This window comes from Rhipicephalus sanguineus, chromosome 9 (genome assembly GCF_013339695.2).
Source record: "Rhipicephalus sanguineus isolate Rsan-2018 chromosome 9, BIME_Rsan_1.4, whole genome shotgun sequence".
Taxonomy (NCBI): Eukaryota; Metazoa; Arthropoda; class Arachnida; order Ixodida; family Ixodidae; genus Rhipicephalus; species Rhipicephalus sanguineus.
This window is the reverse complement of record NC_051184.2, coordinates 34276525-34295490: the sequence shown is the minus strand read 5'-3', so window position 1 is coordinate 34295490 and position 18966 is coordinate 34276525. Positions and strand designations below refer to the sequence as shown.

General features: G+C 50.3%; 1 protein-coding gene across 3 annotated transcripts in view; it reads left to right on the top strand.

The window, feature by feature from the left end:
• The window catches only part of LOC119404946 (uncharacterized), a 244579-nt gene extending 226707 nt beyond the window's left edge, over positions 1 to 17872 (top strand). For all 3 annotated transcript variants that reach the window (XM_037671671.2, XM_049419131.1, XM_037671674.2), the window contains one exon: positions 14842 to 17872. In XM_037671671.2, coding sequence (XP_037527599.1) covers positions 14878 to 16566 — 1689 coding nt within the window. In that variant the 5' untranslated portion in view covers positions 14842 to 14877 and the 3' untranslated portion in view covers positions 16567 to 17872. The remainder of the gene's footprint in view (positions 1 to 14841) is intronic.
• Positions 17873 to 18966: the final 1094 nt, after the last annotated feature.

Genomic DNA, 18966 nt, shown 5'->3' with positions numbered 1-18966 from the left:
AGATTCAGAACCTTCTGCAAGAATGAAGGCGAAAGCCTCGGGTATCAAAGACACAGGTCTCGCTTTAGCCGCCAAATTTCTCGCTATCTCAGGGGCGGTGCAGGAACTATTTTTATGTGTCAGCACTTATGAGAATCGCAGCTTCTCTACGCTCTCCCTTTTGTGAGGCTCTTCCGGAGTTCGATTGGCGAACCTCGCAACGCTGGTTTCCGTGCGCTGTTATTTCGCCAACGGCTCGACTTAACATCCGCCCAGATGCGCGGCGTCCGCTGTGCTCTGACCGCTCGTGGATTCCGTATGGTACTGCTTTCTACCGTCGAACAGGTATGCATTGGGAGGAAGGAGACTTTAACCTCTGGCTACACCCTCACGCCCAAGTTGTACGTGTTGTTGTTTTTTTAACAGCAAAGCTGGTTAAGCCGGCCGTAAACACTTTGGTGTGTACAAGTGTGCACAAAAGCTATCATCGTCGTTAACGGTTATGTGCCACAAAAATTGGGCATATCCCACCACTCACAGCTGGTTCACTAAAAGTGAAGGCAACAGATGGGCGTCGAACACCAATTAAGATTTCTAGACAGACGTAACCAGTAATTGAGAAAAGGTTTAATAAACCGTCGGAATTAATCCAGTGATAAAACACCGCGGCCGCATGTTGTAGCTTCGCTGAAGCAGCTGTACGGAGTGCTTCATCGGTGTGTACAACGAGAGAATAATAGGGCACGGGAAAGGCAACGGCGGCTGCGAGAAGACCCCGAAGCGATGGAACCCCTACGCGAACGACGACGTGCCCGTAGATCTATGGGAGGTGCGAACGCCTGGTTTCAGCGCGAGTTTCGGTCTCTATTCTGATATTTAATTCCTATCCTAATATCTAAGCATTCACTTGGAGGATGCTGACGGGATGCAGGTCGACTGACGGAACTGTGTAGTATCGAGCGGCCTGAAACTTCCAAAATAACTAAAGTCCGTCTACTTCGAAGGTACAGGGGCTTTAAAAATAACCACATAGTAGCGCAAACTTCCGCTCGAACTGAAGACGTGGCAAGAAAGGAAGTGCAGCGGCCCAGAATTGTGGCGTGCGACGAAGGGAACATAACTTTCACGTGCATGGCCATCTCCCCAGTAGTTGCCGACTGAAAAGACACAAGACAAATGAAGGAAGTATAGTTGGAAAGGCATCTTCTCTGCGCCAGATGACGAACACTCGACCAACGCCCCAGAGTGGGTATGTGCCATATCGGTGAGGCAACAAACAAACAAACAAAGCAGTGCACGGGCACATAGAGTAAAGAAGAAGAAGACAAAGACGCGGCCATCGGCGGCCACGGAACAATGCTTCTGAACGAACCTCGGGTACCCACGACGCCGCCTCGATCGTCCACTCAGGGCCGAGTCCACCCACTTCGAGCACGCCGGAATCAGCGGCCGTCCACGACAGACGCCTCCGGAGGCCTCCCCGCTCTCGAGTCCAGACAATGGGCCGGGCCTGGCCCGGCTCCGGGCCGGAAGACAACAGCCGCGGCTCGTGGTGATGGTGGTTTCTTCCTTCAGAGTTTCTCTATATCGTGGTTGAAATGGCCAGCGACGGCACTGTGAGTTGGTTCTGCGTCTTTCTTCTATAAGCAGCGACGCGGGAGTGCCGAAACAACTTCTTCGGCCGTAGTTTCCTGGTAGCTGGCGTGCTAGCTGAATGCGCATCGCTTCTATGAGAGAACATCTATAGCATGACGGTTGCGTTAAGAATGTAAGAGTAAATGTAAATGAAAAAGAAGGAAAGAAGGTCTTATATCGTCTGCTTTCAATAACTCCAGGCGGTATAGTATAGCTATTCCTGAGAATTCTGCGACATACCGCCTACACCTACTTCCCTGGACAAAGGTATACGAACCCCTAGCCTAGGATCCTGCTATACAGCTGGCTTCTTCACCGTTGAGTGTAATGTGAAATAGACTACTGCCTAGTCAGAACTTGGCGCTGCATGGAAGCTCTCCAGAGATCTCATGACTTTCAGCTCGTGCCTCGGGATTACAAATTTCTTTTTTTTAACAAGCTTACACAGTCCATATGATTTGCTAAGAGTTATGCGTACTGTCCTTAGTTTTGGCACGTCTATCGAAAATCGCACATACAAACGTACGCCGGCATAATGTAAGCGAAAGCTTGGTGTCTTCGTGGTCATGTTTTGGAGCATCACTATCTGTCTCAAAGAGTTTCAGATCGAGTCTCTTTCGACGTTCGCTTAATTAAGATAAGTATTTTTCGATCGCAGCTTAGCTTAACGGGTTGCTTCATAATTGCGTCGCGGCTTTAGCGCGTAAAACCCCAGAATTTATTTTCCTTATTGGGCAATCTTCGCAGAGTCAGCAACTGTGTATTTCGTCATCTCTTCACTTGGCCGCGAGCTGTTTACAAACTCGCGTTGACCTCGTCTGACTAAGTTAGGAAAATTAGTTTTCCATCACGCGCGTAAGCGATAAGGTGTATAGTGTCAGCAACCAGCTCGTATTCGAGGCTCCATTAGCGCTGCTGCGTAATAGAAAAAAGCGTGCGCCTGAACAATGGAGGGACGTGGATAGGCCTCCGGCGATTTCGTTGAGACCTTCATCTTTCTGTTTTTTTCGCACGGGAGCGTATATTAGCATGAGCTTCTGTCACGGTCATCGCCGACAGCTATACGCGTTGCCTTTCTTCCTTGTCGTCTCCGGAGTCGCGGCTTTCGCGTGCCTGGGTTTCATCTATCTTGAATGTATCCCTATATATTGACTGCGTCTGGGTATGCGGCTTCGGCTAGTTTTCACGCTGGTGAATCGAAAGGTGCTTTACGACGTTACTTTGCGCCTCGCCGTCTTTGTGTGCGTCCCAATAGCCTCGGAACTTTTTTTCTATTTTAGAAAAATAAGGGCGCCATCGTCTCCTGGATTCACTTAGGAATGGTCGCGGGAAACGTTGCGAGCGTGGCGCGTCGGTGGTTTAGCCCGGAACAGGACTGCAAGACCGCAAACCTGCAAAACCGCACGACTGCAAACCTTGGTAATATAAAATGGGGCAAACAAACTGTCGTAAAATTCGCACTAAATCGTAAGACCTCTATTACGAAACATGCACTGAAACATTAATTTTTAGAATGTATATAGTTTGTGTGAAGCCTACAGTATTCAGTCGCATAATACCAACATTGCTTAGTGTTGGCTATCATTTTTCAAAACAATGTAACAATATAATACATGTTTACTGATATAGCAATGCACGCGAGGCAAGCGTGTGCATCTACCTCGTTCCATTATGTATTTCTCGCACTACGACAGTTATGTTTGACGAAGTCCGCTGCAGTTATTTTTATTTTATTTTTTGTTTCGTCGTGTGGGTCATTGTTTCGTTTTCGAGTCGCAAGAGCCGTTAAGTCGGGACGCACCCGCGTTTGGCACCGTTTCATGTCGTGTCGGTGACACCTCCGACTCGTCGTCGTCCAAAAAACAGTAGTTAAACGTACAACAAACGGTGCTAACGCCCTGCTTTGCTTGGGCGGGTACGACGACCACTCTTCGTATCGGCGAACCCAAACAATGAAAAACCCACGGCGGGGTGCCATCCGCTTGGCGCGCTACCTACCACACCGCCCTCCTGCCCTCCTCCGGCCATTCACTTTCGCTTCGTCCCACCACGTTCGAGCATCCTTGGCCCATCCATGACACAGGGCGGCGCGTTTCAGGCGGCCGATACGGTGTGAAAACCGCTTCTAGCTCCGCTCTTGAACTCGTGCCAAGGCAAGGTGAGTGCTCGTCTTGCTGAGGGCAACGTTTACGAACTGTGTGCGCGCTCGAGGCTACACACGCGTGGGCGACGGTATAGCACGTGAATGCCGCGTGATGTTGCGCTCACGTATTCGGTTGTTCCGGCATCTCGGACACTTAAGATGTGAGCTGCAGCATCCGTGTTGGCGCTTGAAGTTAACTTGCGTCAGAATATTTTATTGTCATTGATTACGCTCGAGGTTAAGAGGACACTAAAGTGAAACAATGAATCGGTTTATATTGATAAATTTTACACTCTGAAAACTCTACCGTCGTTAATTTCACTCACATAGGTTCATTAATAGAGGAGAAAATTAAGTTCAAAGTTTCATTTTCAAAATTCTCGCCGAAATCGCCGCGCGTGTCGTCACGGTTTTCAGTATATTTTTGCTTATTTTGGCGACAGTGGCTCAACGAAATTTCCTCAAACTTGGTATGTTAAGTCTCTGGCCCCCCTCGGATGACAATGTACCTCCTTCTTAGCGATTAGGAACTTCGTCGGCCCTAATAGACGCCGTCAAAATCTATGACGTCACAGCGATTGGCGCGGGAATTTCAATGTGGCTTCGCCCACCCGCATTTCCTTTTCGCTCGTTTTCTCACTTACCAAGCGTGTCGTCGCGACAAGCGTGGTGATTTTCGAATTCCGCAAGAGTAATTTGCTAATACGAGCAAACTGTTTTCTGTTTAACGTCGCTTTAACTTGCGTCGAAATATATATCTATATATATTTTTCTCGTCGCTAATTGCGCTCGAATGATTAGTTAAAAAGAGATGTTTTATGTTGTAGGACGTCCCGTAAGCATGGGACCACCGCCTCTTTTCACTTGTCGTTTGATTCCTAAAGAAAATGTGGTCGTCACAAGCCTTATAATGCTCTCTCTTTATACGATCCTGTTCGTGAACTTCGTGTGCTTCGTTTCGATGGTGCTTATTCTTGTGTAGACATTCGCTGTCTTAACGCTTCTGAACGAAATTTGCTCAACGATTGCTTTCTTTTTAACGAGTCTAAAGAAATTTTTGATATACGATGTTACCTGATATTGTATTGCAAAAGTCCCGGGGAGACGGAAGCTCAAAGAGGTGAGAAATCCTTGAACAGGGGGTTGTCGCTAGAGCTGACGTTTCGGCGAGCCGTCTTGTCGTCTTCAAGGCAGCAAAATGCTGCTTGAAGCAGTTGCTTCCTCGAAAAGAGAGACCACTTTTCGAAACGTTGGATCTAGCGACACCCCCTATCCAAGGATTTCTCGTTTGATGTTGTCACGGAGTAGTGACGGTGAAGAAGACGGAAGTCGCGCCGGTAAGGACGAAACCCATTATTGGGCGAACCTAAGTAACTAAGTAACAAGAAAACTAAGTAACAAGCGATGCACTCTGTATACTGATAGCGGCGATCACAGTCGTCGGTCGCCGGTAATCTGATCATCGGCGGAACGTGTCGTTTTTTGTACATCAGTGATCGAACCTTCCAGCGTGTTCGCTGGTGCTCGCGTAAGCTCCCGAATAAACCTGACTACTCGTGCCCTGCGCGTAAACTAAACAGAACATTCTGAAACAATCGCGAAGCTTCAACAACATGGCGGTGTGGTCTGCGCCGAGCGATGCTAAGATTTTGTGGGTGAAATCCGAAGACGTGAAAATAAATGAGGACGCGTGGCAATATTGGATAAACCTATCTTGCCCTGAATTGTGGTTCTGTGGTCGGAATGAACATAATGTTCAGGTCGGTGCCCACCGCCCACCTCTATTTGTCGGGTGTGCATTGTTTCGGTTTCGTCATATTCACGCCAAAACTTCCTGCGGCTCCCGAAACGACCTCTTGCATCCGCGCTGCGTTTTGTAAACTCTTCCTCTACAGTCCGATCGTGGGTCAGTGAACCCTTGCTTTATTGACAGCTCCTGTTTTGTTAAAGCAGCGGTGACAGCCCGCGCCAAAGCATGTGCTGCCCGCCCGCTAAAGCGGTGGCAGCGTGCCGACGCCTGTCTGTCGGCCGGCCGGGGCTCTATACAGCACTCCCGATATTAACCGCAAACAAAGCCACAGCGGGGTGCCGTCCGTTTAGGCGAGACCGCTAGACCACCCGCCCTGTTCTGACTGCGCCCCGTCACCTCTCTCTCTCTCTCTCTGTCTCGCACGCACACACACACACACGCACACGCGCGCACGCACGCACACACACACGCACACACACACACACGCACACACACAACACACACACACACACACACACACGCACGCACGCACGCGGTTCACACTTAACCGCTCTGGAATTCCCGCGCGCCGTTGTGCAGGAATCACGTTCGAGTGGCAGCGTCAAAAGTGCGTTTCTGTTGCGGCGTTTTGCTTGTTCTTGTGTGTATCAGCTGTTGTCTACAGACAGAGATAGACACCCCGCCGCAATCGTTTCCGACGCGCCGTCACGCCGGACGGAGAAGAAACTCGAACCAGTTCGACTCGATCGCAATTTTAGTCGCCGCGCCAAAATTGCGGCTTCATCATGGGGTACGGCGGCTCGCGACAAACGCACGCGCGATTCGGCGATAATGCTGAGCGGAACACCGAGTTCACACGCACGAATGCGTGTGAACGCACGTCTGCGGCGTCTTTTTTTTTCTTTTTTTTTACCCCTACAGACGACGCGGGGAAGCGTGCACGCGATACTTCTGGAATGCCTGCTCATTTTCACTTCTGCCTTCATCTTCTTCCTCCTGTTCTCTTTGCTTGTTTTCGACATTTCGAATTGTCGGCTGTCGCCGTTCACTCTGCATACGTTCGTTTCCGTTGCTTGTTGTTCGTTTGAAAGGACTTGAAAGAGACGGATCACTTATCGGCGCTTGAACGTTCGTTGAACTGTTTCGTTCGCTTTGTTTTCCCATACGCATTACGTTTTTCCACTTTTCTGTTTTCCAAATGGACTTTTGCTGTTTCTTCCTTCGTGTTACGAACGCCCCGCTGGAGTTCGGAACGTTGACGAATCGACATGGTCGCTCCCGCTTGGGCGTTGTTCACCGGCGTATTCGGAGCGCGATGCTATTTCGCTATCTAGCAATACTCGCGTGTCTGAGACAATCGCGCATAGCGTTGCTTCTTATATCGGGGAAGCAATTAAAACCCGCCCGGCTGTGCTAACTTGGTTAGTATTCATGCGAACGCTCTAAGTGTCCCATCAAACGCGAAAAGTGACCGGCGGCGGCGGCGTGAACAGGAACTATGCAAAAATTCACGTGATCAGAGATAACGACTTGATCACGTCATGTGGCGTCGCCATGACGTCGCAGATCACAAGAATTCGAGACGCCATATTGACGTCATCGTACATGACGTCACATGACGACGTCATCACACAAAATCATCGCGTAGTCGAAGGTGGGCTGTTCCCGGAGGAAGTGGTAAACCAGGAGAGGTGCAGGAAGCATGTAACGCCTCCGATCTTGGGGGCAATGCAAAACCACGTTACGTGCGGATAACTTTCATGGGGTGAGGATGGAGGGGTGAATACATCGACTGAAAAGAAAGATGGCGTTCGCCTTCTAGTCGTCTTAAGCGAATGCAAAGTGACGCTGTATTTTTTTTTTTTTTGCCCAGTCATAGCGAACACTAATTAGCTTTGTGATTGCTACGGTTGGCTATAGTGCTGGCTGACTGTCGGGAAATATCGGCTTGTATTCCTTTACGTTGGCTAGTTCTGTTATTCGTTCAATCTAAACGCAATAATGCCCTTCCGTATACGCAAAGTAGAAGGCAAGTTGGTTTTTGTCTGACGTTCTTGTTAATTCGCTGGGCGTACCCCGCCTTTCTGTATGATGTATTTTTGCTTCGCGTCTAATGAGCTCCCGCAGTAATTAACACCGGGAGAGGGAGGGACTCGTCTACACGCATCAGCGCCTTAACTTAGAGCCGCGCTGCGTGCCGTCTCATTAATGCGCGGAATCGACCCGTCGGCAGGTTGTGACAGGTTGCCCGGGGTTTTGTGTGCGATTGATTACCTGAAACGACCCCGCTGTCTCACGACCTCGTATTTTGAGCCCATATATAGTGTCTGCTTCGCAAGGTATACCCCGGTCGTGGTTTTCAATAATCCCAGCTGTGCAGTCGTGTTTCGGTCTCGTTTCAGTTACGGCGTGTGAATGACGCGTTTAAGTTAGGAATATTCAATCACTTTCTGTCTGGAAAGCTTCCTGTGAAGCCGTGTTCAAAGAACTCCTAATAGCGTGGAGAAAAAAAGTGTGTGTGTCGGGGAGGGGAGGGGGGGGGGGGGCAAGGTCCCTTACAATTACGCCACTTACGGACTACATAGCCAACTATGCCGGGGTGTAGCCTTGAAATATATTTTTTTCTGGGGGAGGGGAGGGGGGGGTTGAGGCACCCCTTATTTAGGTTTGTGTTTGTGTGCGTGCACACATGCAGAGGCGTGCGCACGGGGATGGGGCAGAGGGGGGGGGGCGCCCCCCCCCTAATCACCTAAGAGAGGGGGGGCGCAAAATCTGCCCCATACATTGACCGCCCTAGTCACCTATGAGGAGGGGGGGGGGGATCGCTAACTATGCCTCGTACATTGACTTAGTTGGGGGAGGGGGCGCTGCGATTAACCTTCGTCCTCTCCCTGATGGGGAACACTGCGCACGCCTATGTACACATACACATATCATATCATACCATACCATACCATACCATACCATATATCATATCATTTATCATATCATATCATATCATATCATATCATATCATATCATACACATATCATAAATACTGCAATACAGTTAAAAGGCTACAAATAACAGTTGCGTCTAAAAAAAACAAAAAAAAAAAAACGAGCCTCTTAAGTTCCGTTCTTTCGGCCATCATCATATTTCACCTAAAGGACGGACAGCCGCGTGGAAGTCTTCAGCACTTTGTTCGGCGCCTTTGTTGTCGAGGGTCAGGCGAAATTAGCCCTTCTCGAAACGGCCAATTAACGTGACGTCACGGCTTCTACAGCGTCCACGCTATCGCGCTGTGCGCTGTCGGAATAGGCGTTGGCCCCTATAGGCGTCAGCTTGGCTCCTTGAAAAGCGCTGCTTTGTGAAGCCTCGCCGGGCGGCAGAAACCTCGGAGACGCGGCGCGTCTCGCGACCTCGTATGCACCGCCCTTTGGTCTCGCGAGCCGCTAATTGCGCGAACCAGGCATACAGTGTGACTGGATTTCCTTTGCTTTTACCGCTCGTATATTCGCGTACGTGCAGCTCCCTGAACGGAGCGACGCGCGTGCAAGGAACGCTGCTTCTGCATGGCCTCTGATGGGCTTATTGCCTGACAAATTTTCCGTGCGACAGAGAGGCCCACGCGCCGCGTTCGTATATACACGCCGCCTCACGAATTCCGCGCAGCGCTTACAGCGAAAGCTGCCCCTTAACTGTGGCTTCTGATTGTAGAAGAGAGGCACTCCACTCGTTGCTAAAGGCAAATGGCATAATATAATAATTGTTGGGGGTTTTACGTCCCGAAATCACGATAATATTGAGAGGCGCCGTACAGCGGAGGCCTTCGCAAATTTCGACCAACTGGCGTTTCATTAATGTGCCCCTAAATCTATGCACACGGGCCTCTAGAATTCTGCCTCCATTGAAGTGCGGCCGCGTCAGCCGGAATTCGATCCCGCGACCTTCGGGTCAGCAGTCAAGAATCGTAACCACTAGACCACTGCGGCGGGTGGTATACAGGTTAAGATTTGCGTACTTTCCATGTAATAAATGCCTTCATTCCAAGATGAATGTGTTGAACTTCGTGAAACATGAAATAACACGTCGCTTACCGATATCTTTCTTTCGTATAAGGCGCGCGATCATTATCATCATTATTATTGTTACTGATTAATTTTTTGTGTGTTCATGAACGCGTGTAACGAGAGAAGTCGCTGTAAGAAACTTCGCCGCTTTACCTGTCGCAAGAAATGTTTAGTTTCGCGCAGTGCGTGGACCATCCTTCTCATCCTCCCGGTCTGGAACACGCAGCTGTACCTCGTTAATGATTCGCTGACGCGATCGCCGTATCGTTCCGCTGTACTGCACCGAATTGGTTAGTCAGGCAGGGTGTATACGACGCGATGCATTGCGGTACAAGCACTCGAAGTACGGGTGGTTCGTCTTAATTGCACACGGTGCACGGTCCTTCCGCCGCTAGCCGCTCGATTCGGGCGAAGGCGCAGGTTAGACCTTCCGAGCAGGCCTGTATTTTTTGTTCATTTGCCTGTCTCTCCTGTCGTCCATCCTTGACAAAAGAAATGATGAGGAAAGAGCCGGTTCTTCGTGTTTGAGCTGTACGTTGTGCTTTTGTCATTCGCGTTGGTTTCCTTAGCTTTATCCGCATCGGCAGCGGTAATTTATGCGGCAACACTGTATTGCTGGAAAGCAAATCTATCATCCGAGAACTTTAGTAAGCGGGTTGTTACACCCCCTCCACCTCCACCCCCTTTCCTCCTCTTCTTTATCAGGCGCTAACGTTTCAGTAGAGAAACTGGTTTCGGTCGCGCGATGCGCTAGTTAGCCTTCTTGGCGCGATTCCCTCCGCGGGCCTGTTTTTCACGAGCAATGCAGGAGGAAAGAGTTTATCTTAATACATACCCGGTACGTTGACGCCGACCTAAGAACGTGACCCCCCACGGAGAAAATGTGTTATACACTGCAACGTATCATTGCAAATTAGTTCTGTAGAATTCCGCAAGGTGGCGAAATGGTTATGAAAGGGATAATTCACAACGACGTTGCAAAGGACTTGTCCTTTGCAACGTGGTTGTGAATTATCCCAAGGAATTGTCCTTTGCAACGTTAATGTGCATGCTTCTGACCCCTCATCTCGTCCGTGCAGGACTGCGTACTCCTCAGAAACCGTTTGCATGCCGACGCGAACGCACGTATATACCGGCATTGCTTTTCGCGTGCACGGTCTCTCGCGGAAGTGTGAAAGGGCACCGGGCTTTCGAAATTTGAGCGATTCTCAGATTAATCGTTCCAGGGCGCTGACCTCCTGCCTCCGTGAACTGTGCATACGTGCATTCTTGAGCGGGTGAGAATTGATCAATCATCGGCTTGCCGCAGGCCAATGCTGCCCCAGTGCAGCGATAAACGTGGAGGAGCTGCAGCATGGCCAGGCAACCGTGGTAGTTGGGGCCTTCGCGCTTTCTTTACACGGTTTGTCACTGTCCGTCGACCTCCCTTTTCAGAAAAAAATAAAATAAAATAAAAGCGGCCGCAGGCATCACCATAACCAACAACACCAATAACGAGATGCATCTGATAGAGTTTACTTCAATGAAGCGCTAGGGCGCTCGCCTACCGTGGTTTTAGTGCGTGTTGGAGATTCGGGAAAGTACACCTGGGCTCGAAAAAAGCAGAGACGAAAAAAACCATGTAGTACGGGATGGACACCAGTGTCCTTTACTGTTCCTGTAGTTCTCCTCCGTCACACATGCCTCCACTTACAGTGTACCTCATGGATGAAAGAAATATTCGTCATCAATGCCTATTAAGTTAAAAAAAAAACGAAAAGAAAACCGCGACACAAAAAACGTAGCAAGGCGCTTGTCCTGTTCGCTCATGACGCCTAACAAGTTTTAAATATGAATGCAAGCCGAATTGCCTAGTTATCCATCTTGCTCATTGAAACATCTCCATTAGTAACGGGATAGCCTAGAAGTGTGTCGGGTAAGGCCTTAGGGGAGGGGATCACATACGACAATGAATGTCCGCACCACGTGCACACTGCCAGAGAGAGTAGCGTGCCTCTGACCTGATCGTCGCTGTTTGGTGTTTCCTAGTTCTCGCGGTGATGTGTGGTCTCCGGCAATTTGTGCCGGAGATCCCGCTTTGCAATTTCAGTGCGTCAAACCCGATAAGTATCTACGAAGCCTTAACGTTCACCGAATACCGTCTCCATGCTTCTCTTCCGAGTGCTTCTCTTCCTCGCCTCCCTCCCGAGTGCTGCACATAGCGAAGTGTATATTCCGCATGCTATCCTAGTCACCGCGGTGTTATTGTCCGCCCGTTTGTTACTGTAAGCCAGACTTGAGCTGCGCGAGGCTACAATGTTTCTTCCCCGAGGCCAGCCGATGTACTGCTAGTTCCATCATTGTGACCCAGCGCCGACGCATGCCCGATCCTACGCGTGCAATCCTCCACCACCGGTTCCTTGATTGCGTCTGCTACGTCACTGCCTGCCGTACGGTATACTCAGGGACCGGGTAGCGTCAGACAATCTCACGATGCGACCTTACGTTGCAAGACGCCGTGATCAGCCTATACAGCCGCATGTCGGTAGGAGTCGTTTTGTACTCCATCGACGCGCGTGCTATTTGTCTCCTGTCGTATACATCGGTTCTCGGTGGCTTGCAATTAATCGACCCCCAATGAACTCCCAACCCTTATGACCCCTTTGGTTCACACGTATAGTTTTCCTCTAGTATAGGCAGATAATGTGCAGGTTAGTCCCAGTTTCAACACACGCGTGTGTAGGTTGTCTCGTCCATGTATTCCATCGAACCAGTTAGATAGCCTGTTGATGTGTAGCCTCAATTGGTTACCCACTCGCCAGCAGGTGTTACTTCGTATTTCTTTTGAGACAGTGCACATATTCTCGCTTCGTACCGTTCTTTCGCCGAGACCACGTTATTCTTCATATGTTGCCGCGACGTACCTTTAACTTGGTATCATTAAGGCGAAAGCCTTAGATGCCTCACCAAACACGAAAAGTGACCGTCGGCGTCAACACGAGTCATGATGCCAACAAATCATGTGATGACGTCACAAATCTTCAAATTTGTGACGTCGCCATGACGTCATAGCGGTGTGACTTTGACATCGCATAACGTGACGTCACCTTGCCATGCTCCGAAATTCTACATACGTACAGTCTATCTTAAGCCATTTTATATGAAACGTACGACGTTTATTTCGGCAATAGTAAAGCTTAAAATCTTGATTGCTCATGCGCGGCCCTTTCGTCACTTCGACACGTCATGACAGCTGAGAGCCGTATGTGTATGTAGATTTATTTCTAAACAACGGCCGTGTGCATTAAGTTCCCGAACGTTATCTTTTACACTGTCGTGGCCGCTAACACCTCGTTACTTAAGAACCTCACCCTCAGACGATATGCTTTTATACTGTCCTCTCATCTTGATTGGATTACTGCCGTATCTGTGCATTGCCATTAGAACTAAAAAAAACATCCATGCTGCGACTGAAGCTTTGCCAGAGATTGCTTCAGTTTCCGAGCCTGGGCTATCGACAAGCGTGCCCGGAAGCAATAGTAACAACTAAAATGCTCGACCATTATGCGTAGTAGCGTTGTTCGTGGCTGCTCCACCGGAAGGTGACAGCACCGTTTACCCAGCGTTGCCAGAACGCCGTCGCAGCGTGCTGCAGCCCAACTGAAGCGCCTGTTTGTCTCTTTCACTCGATAACCCGTATGTTATTGGTGTCTTTCCGCTACCGATTGTCGTCACCACACGGCCGCTGATGCAGAAATAAGTGCCTCTGATCGCCTCCCTAAAACTGAACCCTTCTACGCCGAGGAAAAGTCGCGACTCATCTATAGGAGTACTTATAGGACGGTGAAGTTCCTGCGTGCGGAGCCGCCGTAAGTATTTTTTATTGGTCCTTTATATGCGATTATTTAGGTCTCTGCGCATCAGTTACAAACCAGCTCTCGCTTCCGCGCCTCATTTGCCAAGATAAAGCGACGGGTATCGCTCCTTTCTAGTTTTATGTGTTGCGGCTCTCCAGCGCTTTCAGCAGGACTGGTGCTGTAAAAGCTCTCACGCTTTTGTAGGCGACGTGGGCACCGACAAAATGTTCGTTAATGGCTACACGCGACTCCCATTATCATTGATGCTTGCCTTCACTTTCCTTAAGGCCGCACTTTGTTGCCATAAAAGAACGGCTCTTGCGCGCTTCTTGCATTCGTGTGTGCCCACCACGCCGCACTTACCGCGCTACGCGGAAACTCGTTCACGTGAAGCCACCGCATCGAAGACGTAAAAAAAAAGGCTGGAGGAAGGCACTCGACGTATCGCCATTCGCGTGAAAGCGGCCGCAGTTGACATCAAGGAGTAATTGCGACCCGTGCAGACGGGAGTTGCTACGGGCGTCGCGAAGGCGACATCCTTCTTCAGAGCGAACACCAATACGACTCTCGCCGCTTACAGTCTGTGACGTAGTACGAAGGACCGCGGCGAAAAGAAGCCGGGGCCGTTAGCGTTTTATTTACAACGCTCTCTTCACATTCGACTCGGTCCCTGGGGCTGTTGTGTATGCGCGCGAGCAGCTGCCTGAAAGGCGCCAGACTTTTTACGGTCTTCTGACTGTGTCGTGTCGTACGCGCGTGTCTGTCTGTCTGTTAGTGTGGCCCTTCGTTGCTGTAGCACTTTGCCCTGTTGTCGTTAACTACACCCGAAGCCTAGCCTGGGAGGCGGCTGCGCTGCGGCGCTTTGTGAGGCTAATGATTCGAAACAACGCTTCGAGGAAAGAAGAGAAAGAAGTCAGGGGACTGAAGCTTCGAAAGGAATTAGCGCCACGGTTACTCTGTATGCAGTGCGTCCTCCGTTCGTTGTCGTTGTGTCGTGGCTGATGAAGCAGTGATGAATATCTCGTCAGAATGCGTCGGGACCGAAATGAGCGTGCGTAGAAAGGTTGAAGTGCGGTCTTTTGTTTCATTGAGTGTGACCCTTGAAGAGTGCTAGCCTTTCGGAGTAATGTGAAGACTTAAGAAGTCGGCGAGGCCGCTGGTTTTGTGCTAAATTATTGCGCACTCTGCGACGCTCTTAAGGTCTATACGGCGCCACTATTTACTTGATGTGTGGTGTTAAAGCCCGGACAACTTTGCTGCCAGCGGACTTCTTAAGCGTGTGTGTGCGGGTGCCGCAGCAGTGTGCCCAAAACGCAGAGCACTGTTAGGCAGACCTGGTTGTGTATAATGTGGACGTTTATAGGATAAACTATTACTACGCCTTCAACTGTAACCTCTCGCTCCGCAAGCAACTAGCTTATTTCTTTGCGTTTCTGTTGTTCGCAGGAAAGGCCGTTGAAGACCTGACCCACGCCAGTGATCATGGCCCGCAAGCAACTCCTGGTCGCCTGGAAGGCCCTACGGAGGGTCCTTCTACTGGCATTCGTCTGGATAGGCGTCTGCTACGCCGTGTTCCATTTCACTCACGGAGCCGGCAACTCGTTCCTCATCGGGCCATTTCAGAGATCATTGCTACAAACGGCAGCGCCTCCTGAACACCACGTACCCGTGGAACCGGTCAAGTCCGTACCCACCTCGAAACTAGTGTCATCCACGGCTTCGCAACGCGACACGACGCCCAACGGGAAAGCGCTCCTGAACCTGCGTCCTCACATCGACATATCCCCTTCCGTCTCCATGAAGGAGTTCCTGTCGAAGCTATCCAACATGTCCAACATACCAAGGGCCTACTGGGAGAACGGTCGCAAGCCTCCCATCAGCTCCAAGAGTTGCGTCAAGTTTCCCGAGCTGTACGACCTGGCCTTCAACAACCTGTACTGGCAGAAACTTTCCGCGAAAAACGGCACCTTCTACATCTACGGCGCGTACTTCGACAACCGTTCGCGAGTCGGCAACGTACCCCTGGTACGAATCCTGGTCATGGCCGACAGAGTAAAGCCGCCTCCGACGCTGTGCCAGCTGTGGTACAACAACGGTGCCTACCCGACCATCTCCACCACAAAGTACACCTACGCGTGGTACTCCAAGTGGGGCAACTACCAGGACGGCATCTTGCAGCCCTTCATCGTGACCTGCAAGGCGCCCTACCTGAACCCGAAGCGCGAAGCTCCTCTGAGCGTGTCCCTGGTGGAGAAGCAGTGCGACAAGCCCACGAACAACGTGCGCGTCGTCAACAACCGGCCGGCCGTCAAGCAGGACTTCGCCGTGTGCGTCAAGGGCCTGGACTTCCTCAAGGACGACCTGAGCGTGCGCCTGATCGAGTGGATAGAGCTGCTTAACATCCTGGGGGCCAAGAAGATCTTCCTGTACGAACTCGAGATTCACCCCAACATATCCAAAACTCTGCAGTACTACCAGCAGAAGGGACTGGTCGAGCTGACGCCGATCACGTTGCCCGGAGGCCAGCCCAACCTGCCCGGCCTGCGGCACAACTTCCTCAGCATGAAGCTCACCCACAAGCGTCAGAACGAGCTGATTCCGTACAACGACTGCCTCTACCGGAACCTCTACTCGTACGAGTACATCGTTCTCCTCGACATCGACGAGGTCGTCATGCCCGTACAGCACAACACCTGGAAGGAGCTTATGAACGACGTCGTGCCCATGGCCCTGCAGCAGAAGAACTACACGAGGGCCAGCTACAACGTCCGCAACGTCTACTTCCTCGACGACATGATGAACGAGGACGCCAAGCACACCGTGCACGAGGTGGGCATCCCGGGTTACATGCACATGTTGCAGCATGTTTACCGCGCCAAGAACTTCACCAAACCGGGCTCGTACGTCAAGTGTTTCCACAACGTGGAGCGCATCGTGTCCGTGCACAACCACTTCCCGCTCAACTGCTTCGGGACGTGCACCACGTACAGCATCGACACGCCGTACGCGCAGCTGCAGCACTACCGCAAGGACTGCGTGGGACCCCTGAAGAAGAGCTGCAACAGCGACTTCAAGGTCTACACCGTCAAGGACACCACGATATGGAGGTACAAGGACGAGCTCATACAGAGGGCCACCAAGGCACTTAAAGACTTAGGCTTTTTCTCATAGCATCTAGTGATCAATTAACTTTATGCAAGAACAGCAAATGAAATCGTGTGCGAGGACCACGTCATGACGTTGTGGTTCGAGTGCATATGCTCCGGCGTCGACTTCGTGCTGGGTTAAGAGTGTCACGACGCGACCCCGGACTCGCACACCGTAATCCTGGGTGCGTCTGGTGATCAATTGTGTGTGGTGTCGCTGGTAATGCAAGTCTCCGCCAGTCGTTGGTGTGCCTGCGCTGTGTGTTGTGTTGTGCTTTTGTGCGCTGCTTACATGTCTGTGTGTGTGTGTGCGCGCAAAGGGCACTTAAGGGGACATCGGTCGCGCTGTTGTCGTGGCGTCTAGTGATTCGCTGTCGTTGCACGCGTGATGTGATGTCAGTTAGAGCCTCTCCGCTTCAGTGCCTCAAGTGGGCGGGTTCTGGGCCCACCGCTTATAGTGTTGGGTTACAGACTGCTGAAGGAAGAAACCCTGTGGCTTTTTTATGGGGAGTGCCTATACGTCCCTTCTCACATACTGCGTATAGTAATTGCGTATCGCTGTGCGGTGAAAAAAACGTGCCTGGACCACATGTGCTGTATGTTGCGCCTGCCTTATCAGGACTGCATTAGCAACTTTGTCGACTGAATTTTTTTTTTCTTGTGCCATAGCGTTCCTCGAGTTCCGCGCGTGTGGTAAGAGTGCAACGACTGTTGTTGACGTCACGAGTCTTAAAGAAGTGTATACGTTCTTTTGGTTGAGCCTGGTGAACACTGAGAGAAACTATTGTTGAAACTTTTTGTTGCTAGTACGGTCAGTCTCGTTTGTCGCGTTTTTTTTTTTTTTTTCATCTTTCGTCAATTGTACAGGTTTCGTCCCGTTTATAAGGTGCAAGTTGCGAATGGTGTTTTTTTGTCGCACTGTACAAAGACTAACACTCATTTGTGACGTCAGAGTCTCGCTGATTATGTTCGAGTTGTGTTTCTTGAGTCGTAGACGCAATGCATTCATTCCGTTGGTTCTCGACTGTGCGACTGTGGTTGAGCGATCTTTTTTTTTTATTACATTGCTTAGAGCGCCTGCTAGATAAGGTTGGTTAGTTGTTGCGTTGAATTGTTTCTCACTTAAGTGTGATAAGAGCGTCACACCATCTCTTCTTTTCTATCCACCTTCTGTTGCGTTGCAGACGTGCGTATTTATTACTGTGATTCCGAGCCCGGGTCGTGGAAACACCTGGGTGGGCTTAGTTTAGGCTTAGAAACTGGAGTAGGCTACTCACGGCTACTCCAGCGCAGTATTCAGCGCCGACGTCGCGGCGTTTTCTGTACATAAACAAACACCATTCAGGAAAAAAAAAATGTACTTTCGGATAAAAAACGTGCTGGTCATAAGTGAGTATCAATGTAGGATTTTTTTTTTTTTTCTGTCGCGCCCTTGTTTGTATACCAACGAGCGCGCATGGCATGCGGCGAAGTGGCACGACCGCCCGACAGCCCGTCTGCGCGAGTGGTCGCTACAATAAACATTTGTTAAAAAATAATAGACCTGCTGTGTCTTGCTTGCATTGTGCACTGGATGTGTTCCTGGCGAACAGCCCGTGATAGTTGACTCGAAGATTACAGTGGACTACTTGATCTCCGATTCAATTCGACGGGATCACACACATGTTTGCGAGTTCTAATTTTTCCGCTTGATCTTTATTATTATCATGACTGAGAGCGCGAATTGGCGCAAGGCGTAGACCAGGATACGCGGACAGTATACGAACGCGAACTATCCCGACCTTGTGTGGCCTGCCCAGTGAGTACGTAAACTAACTAATATTTCGGTATGTGTACTCGTGAGAGTTTTACTATGCAGTCGTCGCATTGGTCTCATACCGGTGTTACACGGGCACTTTTGATCGCGATCAGGGCCGATCTGGATCAGATTTCTTGAGATTCGAGATCATGAATTGTCGCTGCTACATGGCAGAAACTAACAGGGATCGAGATTGGCGCAGGCGTCGGTGAAATCGCTATCTGGGAGCCAGGGCTCAATCGTGTTGATCCAGATCGGGCTTGATCAAGATGAAAAAAGGCCATGACAGTGTCGCCCAATAATTTGTGGTTTTCAGCGAAAACTAGAAGTAGAGGGTCTATTATGTCTATACAGATTTCAAAAGTGGGCCGTAAAAGAGTAGTTCAGTGCAAAACAAGCCCTAGAAGTCGCCGGCTATAAACCCCGCCTACCGCCGGCGACCGCCATTTTGCTATGGCGCCCGTGACGTCATGTGCTGCCTGGAGCGGAGCAGTCTTCTGCCAAAATTTCGGCCGCGGCAAATCGTACACTTTCAGTGTCAAGCTGAAGAAAGCTAAAATATCCCGATTTCACGCGCAGCTGACCACGGAACCGTATCGTTCGCTGGAATGCAGACGCACGGACAGC